Source organism: Alligator sinensis, unplaced genomic scaffold, assembly GCF_000455745.1.
Source record: "Alligator sinensis unplaced genomic scaffold, ASM45574v1 scaffold1660_1, whole genome shotgun sequence".
NCBI lineage: Eukaryota > Metazoa > Chordata > Crocodylia > Alligatoridae > Alligator > Alligator sinensis.
The window spans coordinates 222,268-240,842 of NW_005843061.1; the positions used below are offsets into that span (position 1 = coordinate 222,268).

An 18,575-nucleotide genomic window follows, 5' to 3' on the forward strand; every position below is an offset into this window, starting at 1 on the left:
GCGCCGCCCCGGCGCCTTCTGGAGCCCCCTCCCCAGCCGCTTCCGCAGGCGGGAGCGAGGCAGCGATGGCGACGCCGGCCCCAGGGACCCCCAGAGAGGGGCCGAGCCCTGTCTGCTCGGGAGCAGCGCGCTGCGAGCCCTGGGTAAGTGGGGCGGGGGGACGGCCACGGGGCCATCTCTGCCCGGGGCTGGGTGCTGGGGTGCCTGTCTGTCCTGGGTGCTGGGGGAGGCACTTTCTGGCTGTTCCCAGGAAGGGCCCGAGCACCGTGCCCTGCAGGTTTCGTGGTCTGGATGTGGTCCGGAGAAGGTGGCTAGGGGAGAGGGAGTCTGCAGGGCTGGTGCTGAATGAACAGCAGCAGGCTCCAGCCGTGGGCGATCTGCAGGGGTGCCTTCCTGCTCCCTGGGGTGGCAGCCACAGCCCCACAACCCCCAGGCACGGCTGGGCCTAGCGCCCCATCCTGCTCTCCCGGGCAGGGCAGGGCCCTGCACCTTGCCGAGGTGGCGCGCCCATGGGCATGCACCGGGTGCAGGGTGCCGCCCAGCCAGGCCCCGTGCAGGGAGCCGGACAGCCACGGGCATGCGAGGGGCCGTGCTGGGTGTTGGTCCCGGGCCCTGGCAGCATCCTGATGCCAGGGCCTGCACGGTGACGTGAGGGCAGAGTCCGGGCCGTTGGGAGAGCAGCCAAAGGGCAGAGGGGGCCGTGCCCAGAGCGCTTTCCCGAGTGATGCCCAGAGCGTCGGTGCCCCCCGGCTCCCACCCCGCTCCTCCTGGGGTCGTGCAGAGGGGCGCGTCGCACCGGAGGAGACCGCTCGCCCCCCGGGCTGTGGGGCTCGGAGCGGAGCTGCCCGTGGCCCCGGGGCACTGGCTGGGATGCAGCCGGGCGCCGGGTGCTGCGAGGGTCTGGCCCGGCTGCCGGGGCCAGGGCGAAGGGACTTGCGGCCGCAGCAGGAGGTTCCCAGGCTGCGGGGAGGCCGCGTTCATGGCTCAGGAATGTGGGTGTGTTGCGCGCCGAGGAGGGCTTGGCCCCTTCCCTTGCGGCAGGACCTGTCGCTGCTTGCCGGCAGCGTGCTCTCGCAGCAGGGAGCTCGGGGCCGCTGGCGCCGGGAGCTCGGGATGGCGGCGTCCTCCACCCGCCCAGCTGGAGGGGAAGGGGCCGAAGCTGCTGCGGGGCCCACATTTGGGGGGGGGGGTGACCCCGGGGCAGCTGGAGCCAGGGTCAGGCTGGGGTGCCCTTTTGCAAGGGTGTCTGGTGGGCTGCAGCAGGGCGCTGGCACAGGGGGGCCAGGAGCACAGCTGCCAAAGCAAAACCCTCTTGGCTGCTCCTGTTCCACAGCCCATCTCCCCTGCGATGGGGTGCTGCTGAGCCCAGGGCCCTTGGGGGCCTGGACCCTGCCTTTGCAGGGTGGGCAGGACCCCGGCATCCCCCGAGGTCTTGGAGCTGTGCACTGAGTGTGCACGCTCCGTCCTGTGCCGGTCTGACTCCTGTTACGGCCTCGCACAACTGGAGCGCGGCTGGCAGGGTGTGCATGGGAGCCACCGGTCCTGTCAGGGCCTCGTAGAGCCGCGGGGCTGGAGGGAGCTGCGGGGTCACATCCAGTGCAACCCCTGCCTGAGGTAGGATCAGCCCCGACTAAACCAGCTCGGACAAACTCCGTGTCCGAGCTCTGAGCAAAATTGCCGTCCGTCCTGACACAGCCCCAGGCCTTGCACCTGACCCGGATTCAGGGAAAGCAGGGGGGCCGTGGCAGCCAGCGTCCTGCTTCTATAAAAGGGTGTTAATAGATGCTCCAGAGAGCCGGCGCTGCAGAGGAAGGCAAAACCCCCCAGTTCGCACCAGTGTGAGCAGGGGGGAAATCCCTTCCTGTCCCAGTGCAGTGTGGGGCTGAGCCTGAGCGTGAGCGCGGGGGCGAGACCCTCCAGCCGGGACCCCGCGGGGTCGGTGCAGCAGGAGCGTTGGCACCGTGTGCATGAGTCTGGGCATCAGCGCATGAAGCAGATGGGCTTAACGCAGAGTGAATTTGGAAAGGGCTGTGCTGGTGGGGAAGGGAGGGGAGGGCTCGCTCAGTTCAGGAGGATGGGGACGGCGAGGCCCTGGTGTCACTCTTCACAGGGTGTCCACGGGGAGAAGAGCTGTTTGGGCTGGAAAACCTCGCCTGTGGATGCCTCTGGGATGAGGATGAGGAGATTTCCGGCCTCATACCCGATGCCTCGCGGTGGCCGTGGTGGGACCAGGCCCCGTCTTGCGCTCAGGTTCTGCAGGTGGCCGGTCCAGGAGGGAAGGCTGCTGGCCTCGGGGCTGCTTTGCTTTCCTCCGGAGCGCTGGGCCGCGGGCCGCAGCCGAGGCGTGTGTCTGATGCTCCTGGCTGGGCGTCGGGCAGCACCTTCCCTCCCGGGCCAGACTGGCACAGTGCATGCGGCTTTGCCTTGCTCTGCAGCGGGCGCAGGCCCTTGTCCCTGGAGCGCTGAGCATCGGTAACTGCTGACCCCGTTGCAGCCGGGCCAGGTGCTGGCTGGGCCTTGGCTTCCTGACCGCGCTGGGGGAGCTGCGCCTCGTGACTGCGGCCAGGGTCTGAAGTGGTGGGTGGAGGACCCCTGCCAGCGAGCGGCTAAGTGGGAGGCCACTCCAAACTCGTCCCGTCGGGGCACCGGTCTGACTGTCCCTGCTGCCCTGTGTCAGACCTGCAGGCCAGAAGCCCTCAGCACCCGCGATGCTTTTGGAGGGGTTGGACATGCGTTACCCGCCCTAGCCCAGGGCAGGTTGGGGGGGGGTGCGCCGTGCCGTGCCGTGCTTGGCTGCTCCTCCGTCCCCCTTACTGTGCAGAGCGTGTCTGCAGCAGGGAGCACGGCTGCACCTGTACGGCACGATGCCGTGCCAGAGGGGAGGCTGCGCCAGCTCCCTGGGGCGCAGGGTGACCGGTGGGTGTGTGCTCACTGGTGTGCGCTAGCTGGGGATACTAGCTGGTTTGTACCAGCAGGTATATGCTAGCTGGGGAACCAGGATGTACTAGCAGGTGCGTGTCTAGCAGGGGAAGCAGGTGTGTACCCACAGGTGTGTACTAGGAGGAAGCAGGTGTGTACCAGTAGGCGTGTACTAGCGGGGAAGGCAGGGTTGCTAGCGGCTGTGTGCTGGTGCACCGGGTTCGGGTGTCTCTGCAGACCGGCAGCCCGGGGCTGCACGCGGGCAGCGCTCGGTGAGGCTGTGGGCCATGCCGCCAGCTCCAACTGGCTGCTTGCAGCCGTCCCTCCCGGGCTCGCGGTGTCGGTGTCCTGCCCCGCGCTCCGCAAGGCTCCTGTAGCAGCGTGCGCGAGCTGGCTGGGCTGCGAGGGCCCCAGCCTGTCCTGCCAGGCAGGGGTCAGGTTCCTTGGGGACTGACCCCCCTCCCTGCCGTGCTCCCCCACGGGCACCGGGATCCCGGTGCTTGCGTTCCCAGGTGGGCACGGTCCTGCGCAGGGTCCCAGGATGCGCAGCCTGGCTCTGGGGCACCAGCTTCGGCCTGGGAGCGCAGGCCTCCTGCTCGTGGGAAGCGTGGTGCAGGCATGGGCGGGTGTCCGGCTGCATCGGGGGGGCATTTGAACACTGCTCAGTAACGGGGGGGTTGCTCTGCTGCATCCACTAAGGACTGGGTCTGGCAGGACCGGGGGGAGCGGGAAGGGGCAGCAGAAGCTGCTGGAGGAGGCCCGTCGCCCCCTCCACCCCTTGCCCCAATGGGGCTTTCGCCTTGGCCACGTAGCACTGATGGGCCACGCCGGGGACTGGCTCCCGTGGGGGACACCAGCCCTCGCCTTGCCGCAGAAGCACAAGCCGCTCGCTGTGGGGAGGCCAGGCTGAGCAGGGCACAGTTTGGTGGAGGGGCTCCTGGTCACCCCGATCCCCGCGCTGGGCTGGCTCCGAGCTGGGGCTCCCGCCTCTCCCCCTCCAGCTTCCCTGGCCTTCTCCTAGCCTGGGAGGTGCCCGCAGCTGCACCTGGGCAGCCCAGGGCTGGGTTTGCTGGCGCCTGCCGGAGCCGTGCTGCCCCGGCCGTGGGTGCTGGGAGCTGGGCTGGGCAGCTGACGGGGCCACGGGGCATGTTTGCACAGCCTCTGGCCAGGTTTCAGGGCTGGGATTTCAGCGCCCTGAGGTTCAATGTTCATGCAAGTCCTGCAGCAACTCGGAGAGCGGCTTCGTTAATGATTAGGTGCATCTGTCCATGGCAGGAGCCCAGACGCCCCTGGCACGGGGCTCTTTGAGAGGGGCTTGGCAGCATCCCATGGAAAGGGCAGGCGTCGAGGCCATGTCAACCTTGTCGCCTTCCCTCCCCTAACCCCGCCTGGGTGCATGCAGCCTCGGTCAGCAGTGCCATGGGAGGTGCACCGGTACCCTCGTGCGTTCACATGTGCTGGCCGTGTCTCTGCAGCGGGGGTTCAGCCTGGGCCTGGGGTCTCTGCAGCGCCCACAACCCCCCTGGCAGCAGCAGGACGTTGGTGGCTGCAGCCCCCCTGCATCCCAGGGACAAGGGCAGGGGCGATGCCTGGGGCTGCGTCAGGGGCCACTGTTGTGTTGCTCTGAGGTTGGACAAGGGGTTTATCTGAGCTGGTTTGAGTGGGGCTGATCCTGCCTCAGCTGGGGCAGGACTGGATGTGACCCCGTGGCTCTGGGATTTTCCATGATCCTCTGCTTTGGGGGCTGGAGCGACTGCTCATGGCATCCGCGGCGCAGCTCCGTGGGCTTCCTCCGTGCTCGCTCTCACCGCGAGGAGATGCCGATCGCCGGAGCAGGGACGATGCTGAGCAGCAAGAACGGGTGCAGCCGGGCCTGGCGCGTGGGTTTTGGGCTCCCCCGTTCCCTTTGACGGCGAGTCTGGCTTTGAGGGGCTGGAGCAGGATGAGTGCAGGTGGGACGGGGGGACTCGAATGCAGGCTCCTCTCCCGCTGGAGGCTGGTCAGCGTCGGTGGGGGGATAGGGGCCGACCGCGGTGTCCGGTCTGCAGGGTTGTGCGGAGCCGAGCGCGGGCAGGGTGCCTGGCTGGGGCTGTTTCAGCAGCCCGTGACAGGAGCACGGCTCTTCCGTCCCCCCTTTCCTTTCGGGGCGCAGGGGAGAGCGCAGCCACCCCGGCAGGAGCTCACAGCACCCGAGGAGCCGGCTTGTGACCCCAGCATGGGCGGCACCGATTCCAGCTCCGTGTCCAGGCGGCCCGTCCTGGCCTCTCCCGCGCTCGCAGTGCCGGTGTCGTGTCAGTGCGGGTCTGCTGGGCTGTCCCATCATCCCGCGGGCAGCTCCGTCTCGTCTGTCTAACTTTCCAAAGGAGGCCAAGGTGCCCGAGTGCAGTCCAGCAGCGAGGTCTGGCAAGCCCAGGCCAGGGGCAAGGGGCAAAGTTTGGGCGGTGCGGGTGACTCACCATTGCGGGGGGTGGAGCAGGGCATTGCCATCGTGGCAGCGTCATTAGAGCATGGAGGGGTTTTGGGAAGGATCCTTGCTCTGCTGCAGAGCAGAGCTGGTTCCTGGACGCCGGGCAGCGTGTGGGAGACGGGAGCTCAGGCCCGACGATCCCAGAGCCCCTCTGGTCTGGACAGACAGGCAGACGGACAGAGCTGGGGTACAATGGAGATGGCCCTTCCCCATCCCAGAGGCAATGGAGGGGATATCCTAGCCGGAGACCGGGGGCCAGAGCTGATGCAGGTGTGGCTGCACCTGTGGGACTGCTGCCGCGTCCAGCATGGGTGTCCCAGCAGGGTGGATGCGACCAGGGCCAGCACCTCCGGGCATAGGACAAGTCCTCTGCCCCGCCGTGAAGGATGCCATCCCTTGCCCTGCGCTGCCTGTGCTCCCCGGTCAGCCCTGGCTGGAGGCAGAGGAGCAGCGCGGTCCATGTGGGTGCAGACAGGCATGCACCATGCCGCGGTGCGGGGCCAGCGGTGGTCCCTCGGGCAGGCGGCAATCCCCTGGCAGGCGCGCCATGCCACGGTCCTTGGCTCTTCTAGTCCCGGCAGCCTGGGCACATGCGGTCGACGTAGGGTCGATTGCAGGGATTCCTGCTCCAGGCGGGGTGCATGTTAGCTGAGTGCAGGGGTGGCCGTGGCAATGAACTGCCAGCCGGGTTGTCCGGGGAGGCTTGGCAGGTCTGGCAGGGCAAAGGCTGGGACCTCGTCCAGCCCCTCCTTGTTCAGGGAAGACAAATGCACACGGACCCGGGTCCAGAGCTGGGCGCTGCAGCAACCAGGGGTGCAGAAGGGCCTGGCGAGGCATTGCCGGGAGAGGGATGTGTATGTGCCGCTGGGGTGAGCGCAAGTGGGCGAGTCGTCCTGGGACGACCGTAGGCAGCTCCGTAACCCCCTGTGCATGCTCTGCTTGGCCCCTGAGCCTGGCTGGCCCTTTGCCCGTACGCCGGGACGGAGGTGTGGTACAGAGCGGCACGGTGCGCCAGGCTGGGCCTCGCCCCCGCGCCCGACCACGGCACTGCTTGGAGCGCCAGCTGGCGCTGCGGCGTGCCGGGGGAGCCGAGCCCGGCAGCCACTCGACTCGCCCGACCAGTCTGGGCGGTGCCACGGGATGATGCTGACATCGGGAAAGACCGGAGCCTCTGGTGCCAGAGCCGGGGCGCTGCCGGGGCTGGGACCTGGCTCCGGGTGCCCAGGGCCGCGGGCGGGAGGGGTCTGCGTGGGCAGCAGGGGCGGGTGGGTAGTGGGAAGGAGCCGTTGTGAGCCCCCGAGGGACCCGAGACCAGTGCAGCTATCCCCCGACGTGGGCACCCGCCATCCCCGCCCTGCTTGCATGCAGCTGCTCCAGCTGTGCCCCCACCCTCTGCTGCAGCCCTGGCCTGCGCATTGCACTGGTGCTGCTGCAGTGCAGCCCGGGGATGGGAACTGGGCTGCGCCAGTGCTCCTGCTGGCACTGGGTTTGGACAGGGCTGGTCCGGTTCAGGCCAGGGCTGGACTAGATGTGACCCCTGGAGCTCCCTGCCAGCCCCACGGCTAAGGACACGTCTGCCCTTGCTCCCATCGCCACCGCTGTCTTTGGCCCCACGGGGCAGCTCCTCCCAGGATTTGGTTTCCTCGGCCCGCGTGGCCTGGGGGTGGGGGTGCGCCGGGGGCCACAGTGCATCACCCCTGTGGGGTCCCGGTGCGGCCGAGCTCTTCCCACATCCTTGCTGGGAGCCCACCCCTCTCTGCAGGGCGGGCGGGATCCTGAGTCCTCATCTCCTCTGCCCCGGCCTGACCGCTGCTTTTCTGTCTCTGCAGATTCATTTGTGAACAGCCAGGAGTGGACCCTGAGCCGCTCGGTGCCGGAGCTCAAAGTGGTGAGTACGAGCTGCGCCGGCCGGCATCGCCTGCAGCCGCGGCTGTCCCGGGACCCCCGGCCCTGTGCTGGGGGCTATACCCCTGCCTGCTGGAAAAGGGGTCAGTTCCTTGCACGGGGCTCGGGCTCCCACGGGGGTCATTCCTGCGGATTGGGATGGGCCCTGGCCTGGGGCAGAGGTCGTAGAGGTCGACCTAGGGTGCAACTCGGAGCCTATCCAGCGACTCCTGCGCTAGCCCAGCTCGCCCGCCCGGGCTGGAGGGGCCTGTCTGAAGGAGATCTCACGGGGCACGGTTCCCCGTGACACCGTGCAGTTCCTCTGCTCAGCGGCTTGTCTGCCGTCACGCCATGGCGCTCTTGGCCAGGGCCGCCGAGGTGCATCCTCCACCTCGCGCTCGGGACCTGCACCTGGCTGGGCTGACACGCGTGTTCTCCGCGTGCTGCTCCTCGGCTGCGTGTCAGGGGCTTGTCTCTGTTTCACAGCAGAGCATCACAGGTCTGTCGCGCTGTCCCGCGGGGCAGGGAGCAGAGGCTGAAGGGAAAGGGTCGGGGGCTGAGCAGGGGTTTCCCCTGCTCCTCTCCCACTTGCAGCCTCCAGCATTTCAGCTCTAGGCAGGGCTGATGCAGAGCCCGTGCCCCTCACGCCCTGCCCCAGAGCCACCGATGCCCCTTTGCTCCAAGCCCTTGTGAACCTGGCTGAGCTCTCGGCTCCAACCACGTCTGGTGCCGTGAGTCCACCCTTTAACGCCACGCCGGTGACTAAGATCTTCCTTGTCGGTGCTAGACTTACTGCCCACTTGTCCCATGTTCTGACCCTTTGTGCTTGCTGGGGAAGACAAATCCCGGGTGCCTTTCTCTTCTCCGTAGAGTGTGTTGCAAACCTTCTCCATCCCCTCTCCAGCACCTCTTTCCTACCCTGGCCAGGCCCGGCCTCGTTAGTCTCTCCTCCTAGGGAAGCCCCTCGCTAGCACTCAGCATCCTTGTTGCCCTTCTCTGCACCTTCTCTCTCTCCTGTCTGAGGCGCAGGGGCCGGATCTGGGCACCGTATTCAAGGTGTGGATGTATAAAGGGACATTATGATACCTTCCGCTTTGTTTGCAGTTCCCTTCTTCATTGTCCTTACCATTGGGTTTGCTGTTGGAGCCGACATTGTAATTGTTCACAGCGACCCCCAGATCTCTCCCCTGTTCGGTAACCGCTGACATAGGTCGAGCCCATCCCGGTGCTCCATCGACTGAGCTGTCGGACAGCTTGGGTCCAGCTAGGGGCGCTCCTGTCCCTGGCGATGGCCATTGCGGTCCCGTTCTGGGAGCTGCGAGGGAGCCAGGCTTTCATGCGTGCCCCTTGTCCCATGCTGGCTCTGCACGGTGCTAATCGCTAACCAGGAGGGCGCGGGGGGCTGCGCCATGCACGTGAATGCTGCCCAAAGGCGCTGTCAGTCCCCCGCCCTGGGTCAGAGCCAGAGCGGTGCATGTGGCGGCGCAGACCTTTGTGATGCCTGCGGGTAGCGAGAGCTGGAGCGGCCACATCTGCTTCCCTGGCGACGGTGCAGGGACTCGGACGTGGGCTGCGATTGCAGCAGGCGACGGGGGGTTTGACTGTGTCGCGTGCAAGCGTGGCGCTCTTTTAGGGAAGCGCAACGTAAGTGGACAGACATAAGCTGGTGCTGGCAGGAGGGAGCATGGCGAGCCCAGGATAGGGGGTGCCGGAGGAGAGGTGGGCACGCCATGGTGAGGAGATTGGCAGTGAGCGCTTAGCTCTGGGCAGCTAGAAGGAAACCCCCGGGAAGAGAGAGATCAAGCGGGAAGGGAAGAACAAGGCAGGTGGGCCGGAAACGTGGGACGCTGGTGTGACGAGAGGTTCGGGAGAGATGGGCTGTTGGCTGGGGTGAGCTGTCCGCTGGAGCCGGCCAGCCCGGGGCAGCGGGAACCTCCCTCGCTGGCCCGGCTGCCGCCCTGGCGCTGGGATCCCGGGCTGAGCATGGCCACGGTAAGGCCTTGCCGCCTAATGCAGAGCTGGCGTTTTGTGCTGGTTTTGTTGCACGTTACACTTAGCACGCATTGTTTGTGTTGTAGCTGGCTTGTGTTTTGCTGCTTGAAAGCTTGGCTGTAAGTGCAGTTAGTGCGTGCTAAGTGCAACATCTGACAAGGCTCTTGCAGTATTTTGGAGCATCCATTTGAAATCCCTACACTTAGCAAACCCGGAGGCTCCTGGACCTCTCAGCATTTAACACCCCTGTCGCAGCGGGGCATTGCCAGCCCTCGTCCCCCTGCTTGACCCAGGGCAAATTCAGGGGCTCTCGGTGTCTGGGGGCAGTGGGTCTTGTAGCTGTGCACAGGGCTGTCGTGTAGTGTTAGCAACAGGTCGGACAAGGCCATGTCCGAGGTGCTCTGGATGGGGCTGATCTAGCTGTGAGCTCCGGGGGCCCGGCCAGGTGCAAGCATCTCCTGGTGCCAGGAGCTCCCCGGGACGGCTGCCCCAAGGCCGTGGCAGTGCCTTCTCCTGCATCTTGGGGTGGAAACAGACGGCATCTTTGTGCCCCCGTAAAAATGGTGATGGCAGCACAAAGGCCAAGCAAGCTTGGCCATGCCCCTTGTTGCCCTACAAATGCCCCAGAGCTGTGGCCGTGGCAAACGCAGTAGCGGTTTCTCTTGCTGTTTGCTTTATGGTGCAGGAGTGTGGGCAGCCTGAGCCTTCCAGCTGTGCGGGGCTGGTGCTCCCAGGGCTAGGATTTAGAGAGACCTTAACACACTGGAGGATTGGACCAAAAGAAACGAGGTTCAACAAGAACAAGTGCAAAGTCCGGCACTTAGGAGGAGCAATCCCCTGCACTGGTGCAGACTGGGGGGACGGGCTGGGCAGCCGCTCTGCAGAAAGGACCTGGGGGGACAGGGGACAAGCAGTGTGCCCTTGTGCCAAGAAAGCTAACAGCATGCTGAGCTGCATTGATAGGTGTGTTACCAGCAGGCCACGGGAAGTGATCCTTCTCCTCTATTTGGCACTGGGGAGGCCACATCTGGAGTCCGGTGTCCAGCTGTGGGCCCCCACTGCAGAAAGGAAGTGCACAAGTTGGAGAGAGTCCAATGGAAGACAATGAAAATGGTTGTGGGGCTGGGGGACAGGACTGGTAAGAAGAGGCTCAGTGAATGGGCTGGTTTAGTTTGCAGAAGAGAAGACCGAGGGGGATTGAATAGCAGCCGTCACCTCCCTGCAGGGGGTTGCAAAGAGGATGGAGCTGGGCTGTTCTCAGTGGGGGCAGACGACAGGACAAGGAGCAATGGGCTCAGGTTGCAGCAAGGGAAGTTGAGGTTGGATATTAGGAAATGCTTTCTGATGAGGAGAGTGGTGAAGCACTGGACCAGGCTCCCCAGAGAGGTGGCAGACTCGCCGTCCTTGGAGGTGTTTAAGACCCGGCTACACAAAGCCTTGGCTGGGATGATGCAGTTGGGGCTGGTCCTGCTTTGAGTAGGGAGATGGACTAGATGTGACCTCCTGGGGTCCCTTCCAGCCCTCATTGTCTATGACTGTCTTCAGGCTGAGGGTGCCGGCTCAGGGGTTTGGAGGCACTTGGGGCTCTGTCTCACGTTGGGCACTTGCAGCGTATGGCTGCAGCTGCTGGTGGCTGCATCCCGTCCCTCTCCTGGCCCCTATTTTTGTCTGCCCTTCGTCTTGAGAACAGGCTCTTGAGCATGGCGGTGATGCATTGGGAGCATCGCCCTCCTCAGGGCAGGCCCTTGCCCAGCCACACACCCACTGGCGGCACCATCCTGTGCTGGGATGCTCGGGAAGCCGGGCACGGGAGCTCTGCCCAGCGGGTACCGGTGGGGCTGCCTCCTAGAGCAGCATCCGTGCACAAAGGGCATCACGTCCTGGAGCACAGGTACCTGTTTGTCCTGAGAGCTGTGCTAAATCTGCTTTTCTGCCCTGTAACGGCATTGCCCCGTGTCCTGCCTTCTGCAGCAGGGCACCGCTGCTCTCCCTTCTTCATGGCAGCCTCTCGGGCAGGGGCGGCTGCAGGGGGCAGTTGCACGCCTGCTCCATCCACGCTGCCGGGAGGGGCAACGGCATTTCTATCCCACCAGTCCTGGCATCTCTCTCCTGCAGAGCGATGCCCTGCCGACTGTTTGTAGCGCTCGCTAAACACCTTAACTCCGGTGTAGAAATGACTGACAGCGAAGTGTTGGGGGCAGTGCCAAGAGACTCGATATTGCTTTGTGGATCTGACTAAGCAATGTACGTTCACTGTGACGACTACAGGACTAATAATGTGATGCCTGCTAATTATTTTGACTCTTTTTTTTGTGTGCTTAATTTGAGTTTTTTAAACATATTATCCAGCAAATGAATGCATGGTCCAGTAGTTATATGTGTTTTTGCTTTGATCTTGAATAATATAGCTCTAGCTCCCCGGCGTTTTAGTAAAGCTTCTTGTTTCTCTTTACCTGGAGAGACATGCGTTGTCACATGTGATGATGTACCATGCCATCTGCGCCCCCCTTTCCAAAATCCTCGATCCGCCCAGGCTCTCAGCTATCGGGGGCTGCTGTCCCACCCCTCCCCGATCACCGTTCCCTTAGCTGAGCATGCCCCGTCCTTTCCACCATCCAGTTGCTGCCGTGTGGGAGCTGCAATACAGGCTCCTGGCTGAGAAGGGCGTCTGCCCAGCCCCACTCTGCCCTAGGCCCTCCCTGCAAAGCAAGGGGCGGATGCTGGCTTGCATCCCGGGGGTGCAGCCTGGCCACTGACCCGGGTTTCATGGGGTCGTGGCAGGGCATGGGGGTCCCGCGGCTGCGTCTGAATGGTGCTGTGGCTTGGCAGTGCCCGGGGGAGGAAGGAGCCGGCTGGGGGAGTGCGCACTCATGCTCACCTCTATTGCAGGGCATCGTGGGGAACCTCTCCAGCGGCAAGTCGGCGCTGGTGCATCGCTACCTGACCGGCACCTACGTGCAGGAGGAGTCCCCAGAAGGTAAGGCCATCCCCAGCTGCAGCCCTGGGCACCTCGTGGGGTAGCCTGCACCGTGGCCTGGGGGTTCCCCTAGACAGATCTCCCTCTGGGCAGCTCCGGCCTCAGAGCCGCGGCTGCCCCCACGCCTGACGAACTGCTCTGCTCTGCCCTGCTCTCCAGGCGGACGGTTTAAGAAGGAGATCGTCGTGGACGGTCAGAGTTACCTGCTGCTGATTCGAGATGAAGGGGGCCCCCCTGAGCTCCAGGTAAGGGGACCCCCCTCGCCCCCATGGCACCTGCCTCCGAGACCCCTGTCCCCAGCCTGTCCTCCAGAAGCCCCGGGAAGGGGCTGTGGTCTGGAGCGCGGGCAGCTGGATCTCACTACACTGCGGGGAGGCCGAGAGGGGCTTGCAGCTACGGGGTCTTGCTCAGGGGTGCTGTCCCTGCTGCCCAAGCCGGCCCCAGGTCCCCGCGGCTGCTAGCTTTTCCCTCGGCTGATGTCCCCGAAGGGGGCACGGGGCCAGGGCTGCACGGTGATGCCTGGTGTTTCCCTGCCAGTTCGCGGCTTGGGTGGATGCCGTGGTGTTTGTCTTCAGTTTGGAGGATGAGATCAGCTTCCAGACGGTGTATAACTACTACCTGCGGCTCTGCAGCTACCGCAACACGGCCGAGGTGCCCATGGTGCTGGTGGGCACGCAAGGTGAGGGCGGCTGCGAGCCGGGCGTCGGGGCCTCCCCGCATCCCCGAAATGGGGCAGGACTCCCCCGGCCCTCGGGCTTGCCCCAGCACCCTAGAGGCTGCTGGCGTCCGCGTGCACCTGGCTGAGCTCTGGGCCGGCCCCACGGTGAGCCCTTTGGAGCCAGGTGCGTCCCAGTCTCCTTTGACCTGCCACTGCCAGGTCTAGTCGGCGGGGGGGTGGTCTGGGCTGCGGCTGCTCCCCACCACGACGGCGCGGCCGAGCCAGGCCAGCTCAGAGCCCGTCCTGCCAGGCCCCTGCCCTGCCCTGCCCTGCCCCAGGGCCTCGCGGGGGTCTCCACTGGGCGCTGTACCAGGCTGCAGCCCAGGAGCAGGAAAAATACAGCTCATGGGCCAGATTTGGCCCACCAAGGGATTTTGTCCGGCCAGTAGCGGGTCCCTCAGCCCAGGCATAGGGGCAGCCCAGGCCACAGTGCGTGTGGCCGGTCCCACCGCCCCCAGCTGCAACACGGAGCTGGAGCGGTGCGGGGCTGAGATTACAGGGCAGGACCAGGGGACCGTGACAGCGCAGGATGGACCCGGGGCTGAGCCGCGACCCGCTGCCCGCACGCCCCTGCGATTAGTGCCGGCTCTGCAGGCAGGGATGGGCGGGGAGCAGAACACAGCTCTGCATCAGCCCCGCGCTGTCACCGCCTGCAATCCCAGTCCTGGCCCCTCCTGTCCGCCCCGCTCCCAGGTGCTGCGCCCCGCTCGCCTGCCCACAGCCCCGTCCCAGCCGCTGGCATCTTCACACCTGGGCCCGAGCTCTGCCTCCCAGTCATTACCAACCACTGTCCAGTCCTTGCTCCCTGGCTGTCGTCACCAGCTCACAGCTGGTCAGCCGTTCGGTCCGTAATAGCCGTCCCTATGGAGCCTGCGGTGCTCGGGACATCGAACCCTGCTGCGCCGCAGCGAAGGAGTTGGCCCCATGGGCGTGATGAGGGCAGCCCCGGGAGGCGGGCGGCATACCTATGACATACCAGGGTGAAGTTACACCACACGTGGCCCATACTAAGGGCAGTTCAGACACGAGTGTCTGCACATTAAAGCTCATTAATGCGTGTTAACTGCCCCTGAGCATCTCTAAGTGACCCACTTCAGGCAGAGATGACTTCTGTGCCGTGCTCCCAGCTCGTATTAGGGTAACTTCAATCTGCTCCATGGGGATAAAACGGGCATTTTGCAGTCTTCCAGCATCCCAGGATGCACTGCTCCCAGCCCCCCTAGCCCCGCCCCTGCTCACCAGCCCCCTGGTGGCACCTCTAGAGCCATGCAGGCAAGACACGGTATTAACCCTTCAGGGCCCCAAGCTGGGAGCCCTGGACCTCTGCCCAGGACGGGGCTGTGCAGGGTCCATATCCTGTCTAGGGAGAGCTGGACGGACCTGGTGGCCCTGGTGGGTGCTGTCTTGGCCCCCAGCGGGGCAGGGGAGTGGTCCCAGCTCTCTGACCTGCCCCCCACCCCTTTGCTTCCAGATGCCATCAGCGCCACGAACCCTCGCGTCATCGACGACTCCCGGGCCCGGAAGCTCTCCAACGACTTGAAGCGCTGCACGTACTACGAGACCTGTGCCACCTATGGCCTGAATGTGGAGCGAGTCTTCCAGGACGGTAACTGTGCAGGGGCGGGCCAGACAGGGCACGGCGCCCTCTCCCTTCCTCCACGCTGTTCTCGGGCTGGTGCTTGTTGTTCGAGCTGTGCCGTGGGGTGTGATGGCAGCCCTGAGGAAGGGTGCCTGCATGAGAGGCAGCCACAGGGTTTGTGTCGCGGCGGGTCTGGGAGCTCGCCGGCTGCTCTTCTTGTGGCAGAGTGGGCAGGTGGTGCCCTCGTGGTTGCCCCCTTCCCCCTGCATGTCCTGCCCCTCCACGGGCAGTGAGGGATCCCTTTAAGCAAGCCTTTCACCCCTCGGGGGCTGGCGACCAGGGCTCAGGGCCCAGCTGTGGGCACTGGCAATGTGCAATGCATGGCGTTGGCTCTGGACTAATTTCTCAGCATCTGCAGTCACTCGAAAGGGGCTCTGGAGTAACGTGGGTCAGGAGCAAGGTGCTGCAGACTGGAAGGAAGGAGGACATGGCAGGGAGCGGGCAAGGCAAAGCAGCAGCTGCCTCCCAGAAAGGGCCTCGTCAGCTGCTGCATGATTTCCGGCTCGTCAGAAGCGCGTTTGCCTGGGCCTCTGCCCCGCTGCTCCCTGCCCTGTGCCCAGGCTCTGCCTGAGGCAGAGAACGAGGAGCCTGTCCTGGGCCAAAAGGGTGGCAGAAGTGGGAGCAATGCGGCGGAGGGTGCAGGCACACGGCATGCGTCCTGCCAGGAGGGGATTGCCTGGAGCGGCTACACGGCCTGTTGTCCGACTGCAGAGAAAGTACATCTGAGGTGCCAGGTGTTGGGTCAGACCCCAGGTCTGTCTGGCCCAGGCTCCGGCGTCCCACGGGCAGAGAGCAGAGGATGGAAGGGAGAGTGACTGGGCCTGAGCAGGGTTTTCCCCTGTTCCCTCTCCCTTGCAGTCTCCAGCATTGCAGGTCGAGGAGGTTCAGATTCAGAGGTCGTGCCCCTCGTTCCCGTGCTCGCTAGCTGCTGAGTCTCCTTTCCTGCAGAAAACCTAACAACTTCCCCAGAGCCACTTGCCCTGCAGTGAGTGCTGTGGGTAGAGGCAGGCATCGCCAAGCCGAAGCAGGTCCGCTGTGGTGGGATGCATCCTGCCGCAGCCGATCCGCTTCCCCAGGCGACCTACACATCCACCCTGGTGCTGCACCGGGTCCCCTGCCCAGCGCAGGGTGCGGGGCAGTTGTCCCTGTGCCGCCCAGCGCTGATCGGAGCTCGCCCTGCGCGGGGTCAACACGTGCGTGACTTAATTCTGGCTGCACGACAGCCTTGCAGCAGGGATCGGCCTGGGAGCACCCGGGCGCATCTGCGGGGTGCTGCCAGTCAGTGCGAGCTCTGCTGCTATCCAGGGCTTTTGCCAGTGCCCTGAAAATAAATGTAAAATCAGCTGCTACTTTTAAATCTGCAGGTGAGACAGAAACTGGCTGTGTGGGGGGTAAGGCCGGGGTCAGGGCAATCCCATCGTGCGGAAATCTCAGTCTGCATGAGCAAAACGGTACAGCTGGAGGACAAATTACACCTGGAGGATGGAGGGCATAGCTGAAGGCATCTGCTCTCCTGCAAACCCACGACTCGATGCGAGCGGCCCATGCGATGCTGCAGCACTGAGCGCAGGCCACCCTCAGGGGAGGACCTGGGACCAGGATCGGTGAGGAGCATTCCCGCCTGCACGTGGAATTGGTGAGTGCGGCGCTGGGAGGCTGCAGCACTGAAGCATCGAAGCGTCCTCACTGAGACCCTGATGAGGGGCAAAGAAGAGTCGTAAGAGTGATTCAGGGGCTGGAGGGAGCTGTGGGCAGCGGAGGCTGGAGAGCTTGAGTGGTTCATCTTGGTGCAGGGAGATGGAGTGACTGGTCACAGCGTGCAAGGACCTTCGCAGGGAGAGGACAGCAGTGCTCAGCACACGGTGCAGAAATGAGCAGCTGAGGCCAGAGGGAGAAGACGGGCAGCTCCAGCTGGGAACACGGCATTTGGGGAGTCAGCAGCTGGAGCAGACCAGTGAGGGCAGCCACCTCCACTGACTGCGGTTTTCAGACATGGATGAGGCCTGCCTGCCAGGTGCTGAGATGGGTGCGAGCCCTGGGTTCAGCACCAGGGACCATCATGAAATTCTGCAGCTGGGATTTGCCGATCAGACCCTGTCCCTTCGGGCTGCAATGTGCCGTGCCTGCTTGCTTCGGTCTGCTGTGCCGGGTCGTGCTCTTTGCTGGAAGCCCTGGGGCAAGTGCTGCCGTGCACGGTGTGGAGCCCCTGCGTGCCCGCTCGCTGGCACCAACAGCCTCAGGACCTCTCCACCTTCGCCCAGTTCTTGATCCGTGCTGGCAGTGGCAGCCAATGTGCAGCCACGGGGAGATCCAGCGCTAGTCCATGTGATGGCACGATGGGCTGCGGGCCCAGGCTGCAGCAAGAGGTGAGGAGTGAGACATGAAACGTGCAAAGCAGGGACGAGGTGCCGTGTGCTTGACACCCCTAGCCCCAGGGATGCTCAGGGAGGCTGTGGGGAGCAAGCAGCGGCAGGGCCGGGGGGCGGGGCGGTGTGTGTGGCCCTGTCCTGCAGGTGAGCCATGGCTCTTTGGGGCTGGAGGTTGCAGCAAAGCAGGTTTAGACCAAACGCACTTGAAGCGCGGCCTCATGGGCTTCAGAGCCAGGCCAGGAAGCCTCTGCTGGGTGCTGGCTGTCATGCACAGAGGCTGCCTCTGCCCCGGGACCTGGCCTCCCCATGACAGGAGGGCTCCAGGGGCTGGCAGGGTCTCTGGCCCCTGCCGGGGTCCCCACAGCAGGAGCCTGGGATGGAGCATGCAGCCGCGGTGCTGGAGCCTGCTCCTATCAGAGCCGCACACTGGAGCAGGGTCTTCCAGAGCCCAGACGGTCAGAGCTGCATCCCACGGCTGCCACTGCAGCAGCGCCGGGGCTCTCTGCCACCATCACTGCTTCCCCTGAATTGGCCACTTTAATTTTCTTTGCTCGTTAACCCCGGGGGCCAGCTCAAATGGTCTCTCCCACGGTCCTGGGAACCTGCCAGCCCCTCTGCTTTAGCCCCAGGAGGACGGGGCCGGCTAGAGGAAGGGGACCCACGTGTCGCGGTCACTGTCAGGCTAGCAGAGCTGGACCTGCCTGTGTCTGCACCTGGCTTAGAGGCCTCTGGGAGCGCCGTGCAAGTGTGCGGCAGGGCAGAGATGCAGCAGGGTCTGAGGGCCCCGAGTCTCCTCCGGGGCCTCCTTGGGATTGGGTCTGGCCAAGGCACGTCTCCCAGGAGAGGCTCGCGGGACGCCTGCCGTGTGTTCCTCCCCCGGGGCAGGAGAGACGTGGCTGGGATTACAGGACTTCATGTGTCACCGCGGTGCTGGCCAGCCTGCTCACGGCAGGGGGTTCCCCAGGAAGGTCTGGGACAAGACCACTGCTGCAGGCTGGGGTGGGGACGAGATCAGCAGCTGCAGGACACTTGGGGCAGCGTGTTACGTCGTTAGGCGGCCTGAGGGCTGGGGCTGGCATCTGGCATGGTGCGGTCTCTGTCGGGCAGGCAGGGAGGTGCCAAGAGCTGGGCATGGGCTCCAGAGCAGCGGGGTCCCCTGTGGTGCAGCGGGGTCCCAGGCGGCTGGTTGGAGACCCTGTCGGACGCAGGACGTGGCACTTCGTACCACTTCCGTTCACCCTCCCGGTGCCGTGCTTGCCCTGGCAAGTGTGGGGCTGGGGCTCCTGCTTCTCCCACCAGTGTCAGCAGCTCTGCCACCTCAGGCCTAGTCTGAAGCACTCACCCGTAAGCCCAGCTCTTGGGGCTGGAGGCACAGGAGAGGCCAGTGGTGGGGTGCAAGGACCACTGGCTGCGCTGCAGCATTGAGGGTGACTGGCAGTGCTGGCTGCAGGCTCCTGCACCCCGCCCCATGTGGTGGGCCAGTAGGGGGCGCTCCCACATTGAGCCGCCCACCTCCCTGCGCCGCCCACCTCCCAGGCTCCGAGTGCCTCCCTGGGGTGCCTCCCGTCCGGCCGACCCCTTCCCCGGAGCACCCCCGCTAGCCTCGGGTG

General features: G+C 65.0%; 1 protein-coding gene across 1 annotated transcript in view; it reads left to right on the forward strand.

Moving 5' to 3' along the window:
* The window catches only part of AGAP3 (ArfGAP with GTPase domain, ankyrin repeat and PH domain 3), a 97,058-nt gene that overhangs the window by 21,880 nt on the left and 56,603 nt on the right, over nucleotides 1-18,575 (forward strand). Inside the window, exons 2-6 of the mRNA XM_025193515.1 lie at nucleotides 7,216-7,274; nucleotides 12,152-12,239; nucleotides 12,399-12,484; nucleotides 12,777-12,918; nucleotides 14,429-14,563. Of these exons, the coding sequence (XP_025049300.1) occupies nucleotides 7,216-7,274; nucleotides 12,152-12,239; nucleotides 12,399-12,484; nucleotides 12,777-12,918; nucleotides 14,429-14,563 (510 nt within the window). The remainder of the gene's footprint in view (nucleotides 1-7,215; nucleotides 7,275-12,151; nucleotides 12,240-12,398; nucleotides 12,485-12,776; nucleotides 12,919-14,428; nucleotides 14,564-18,575) is intronic.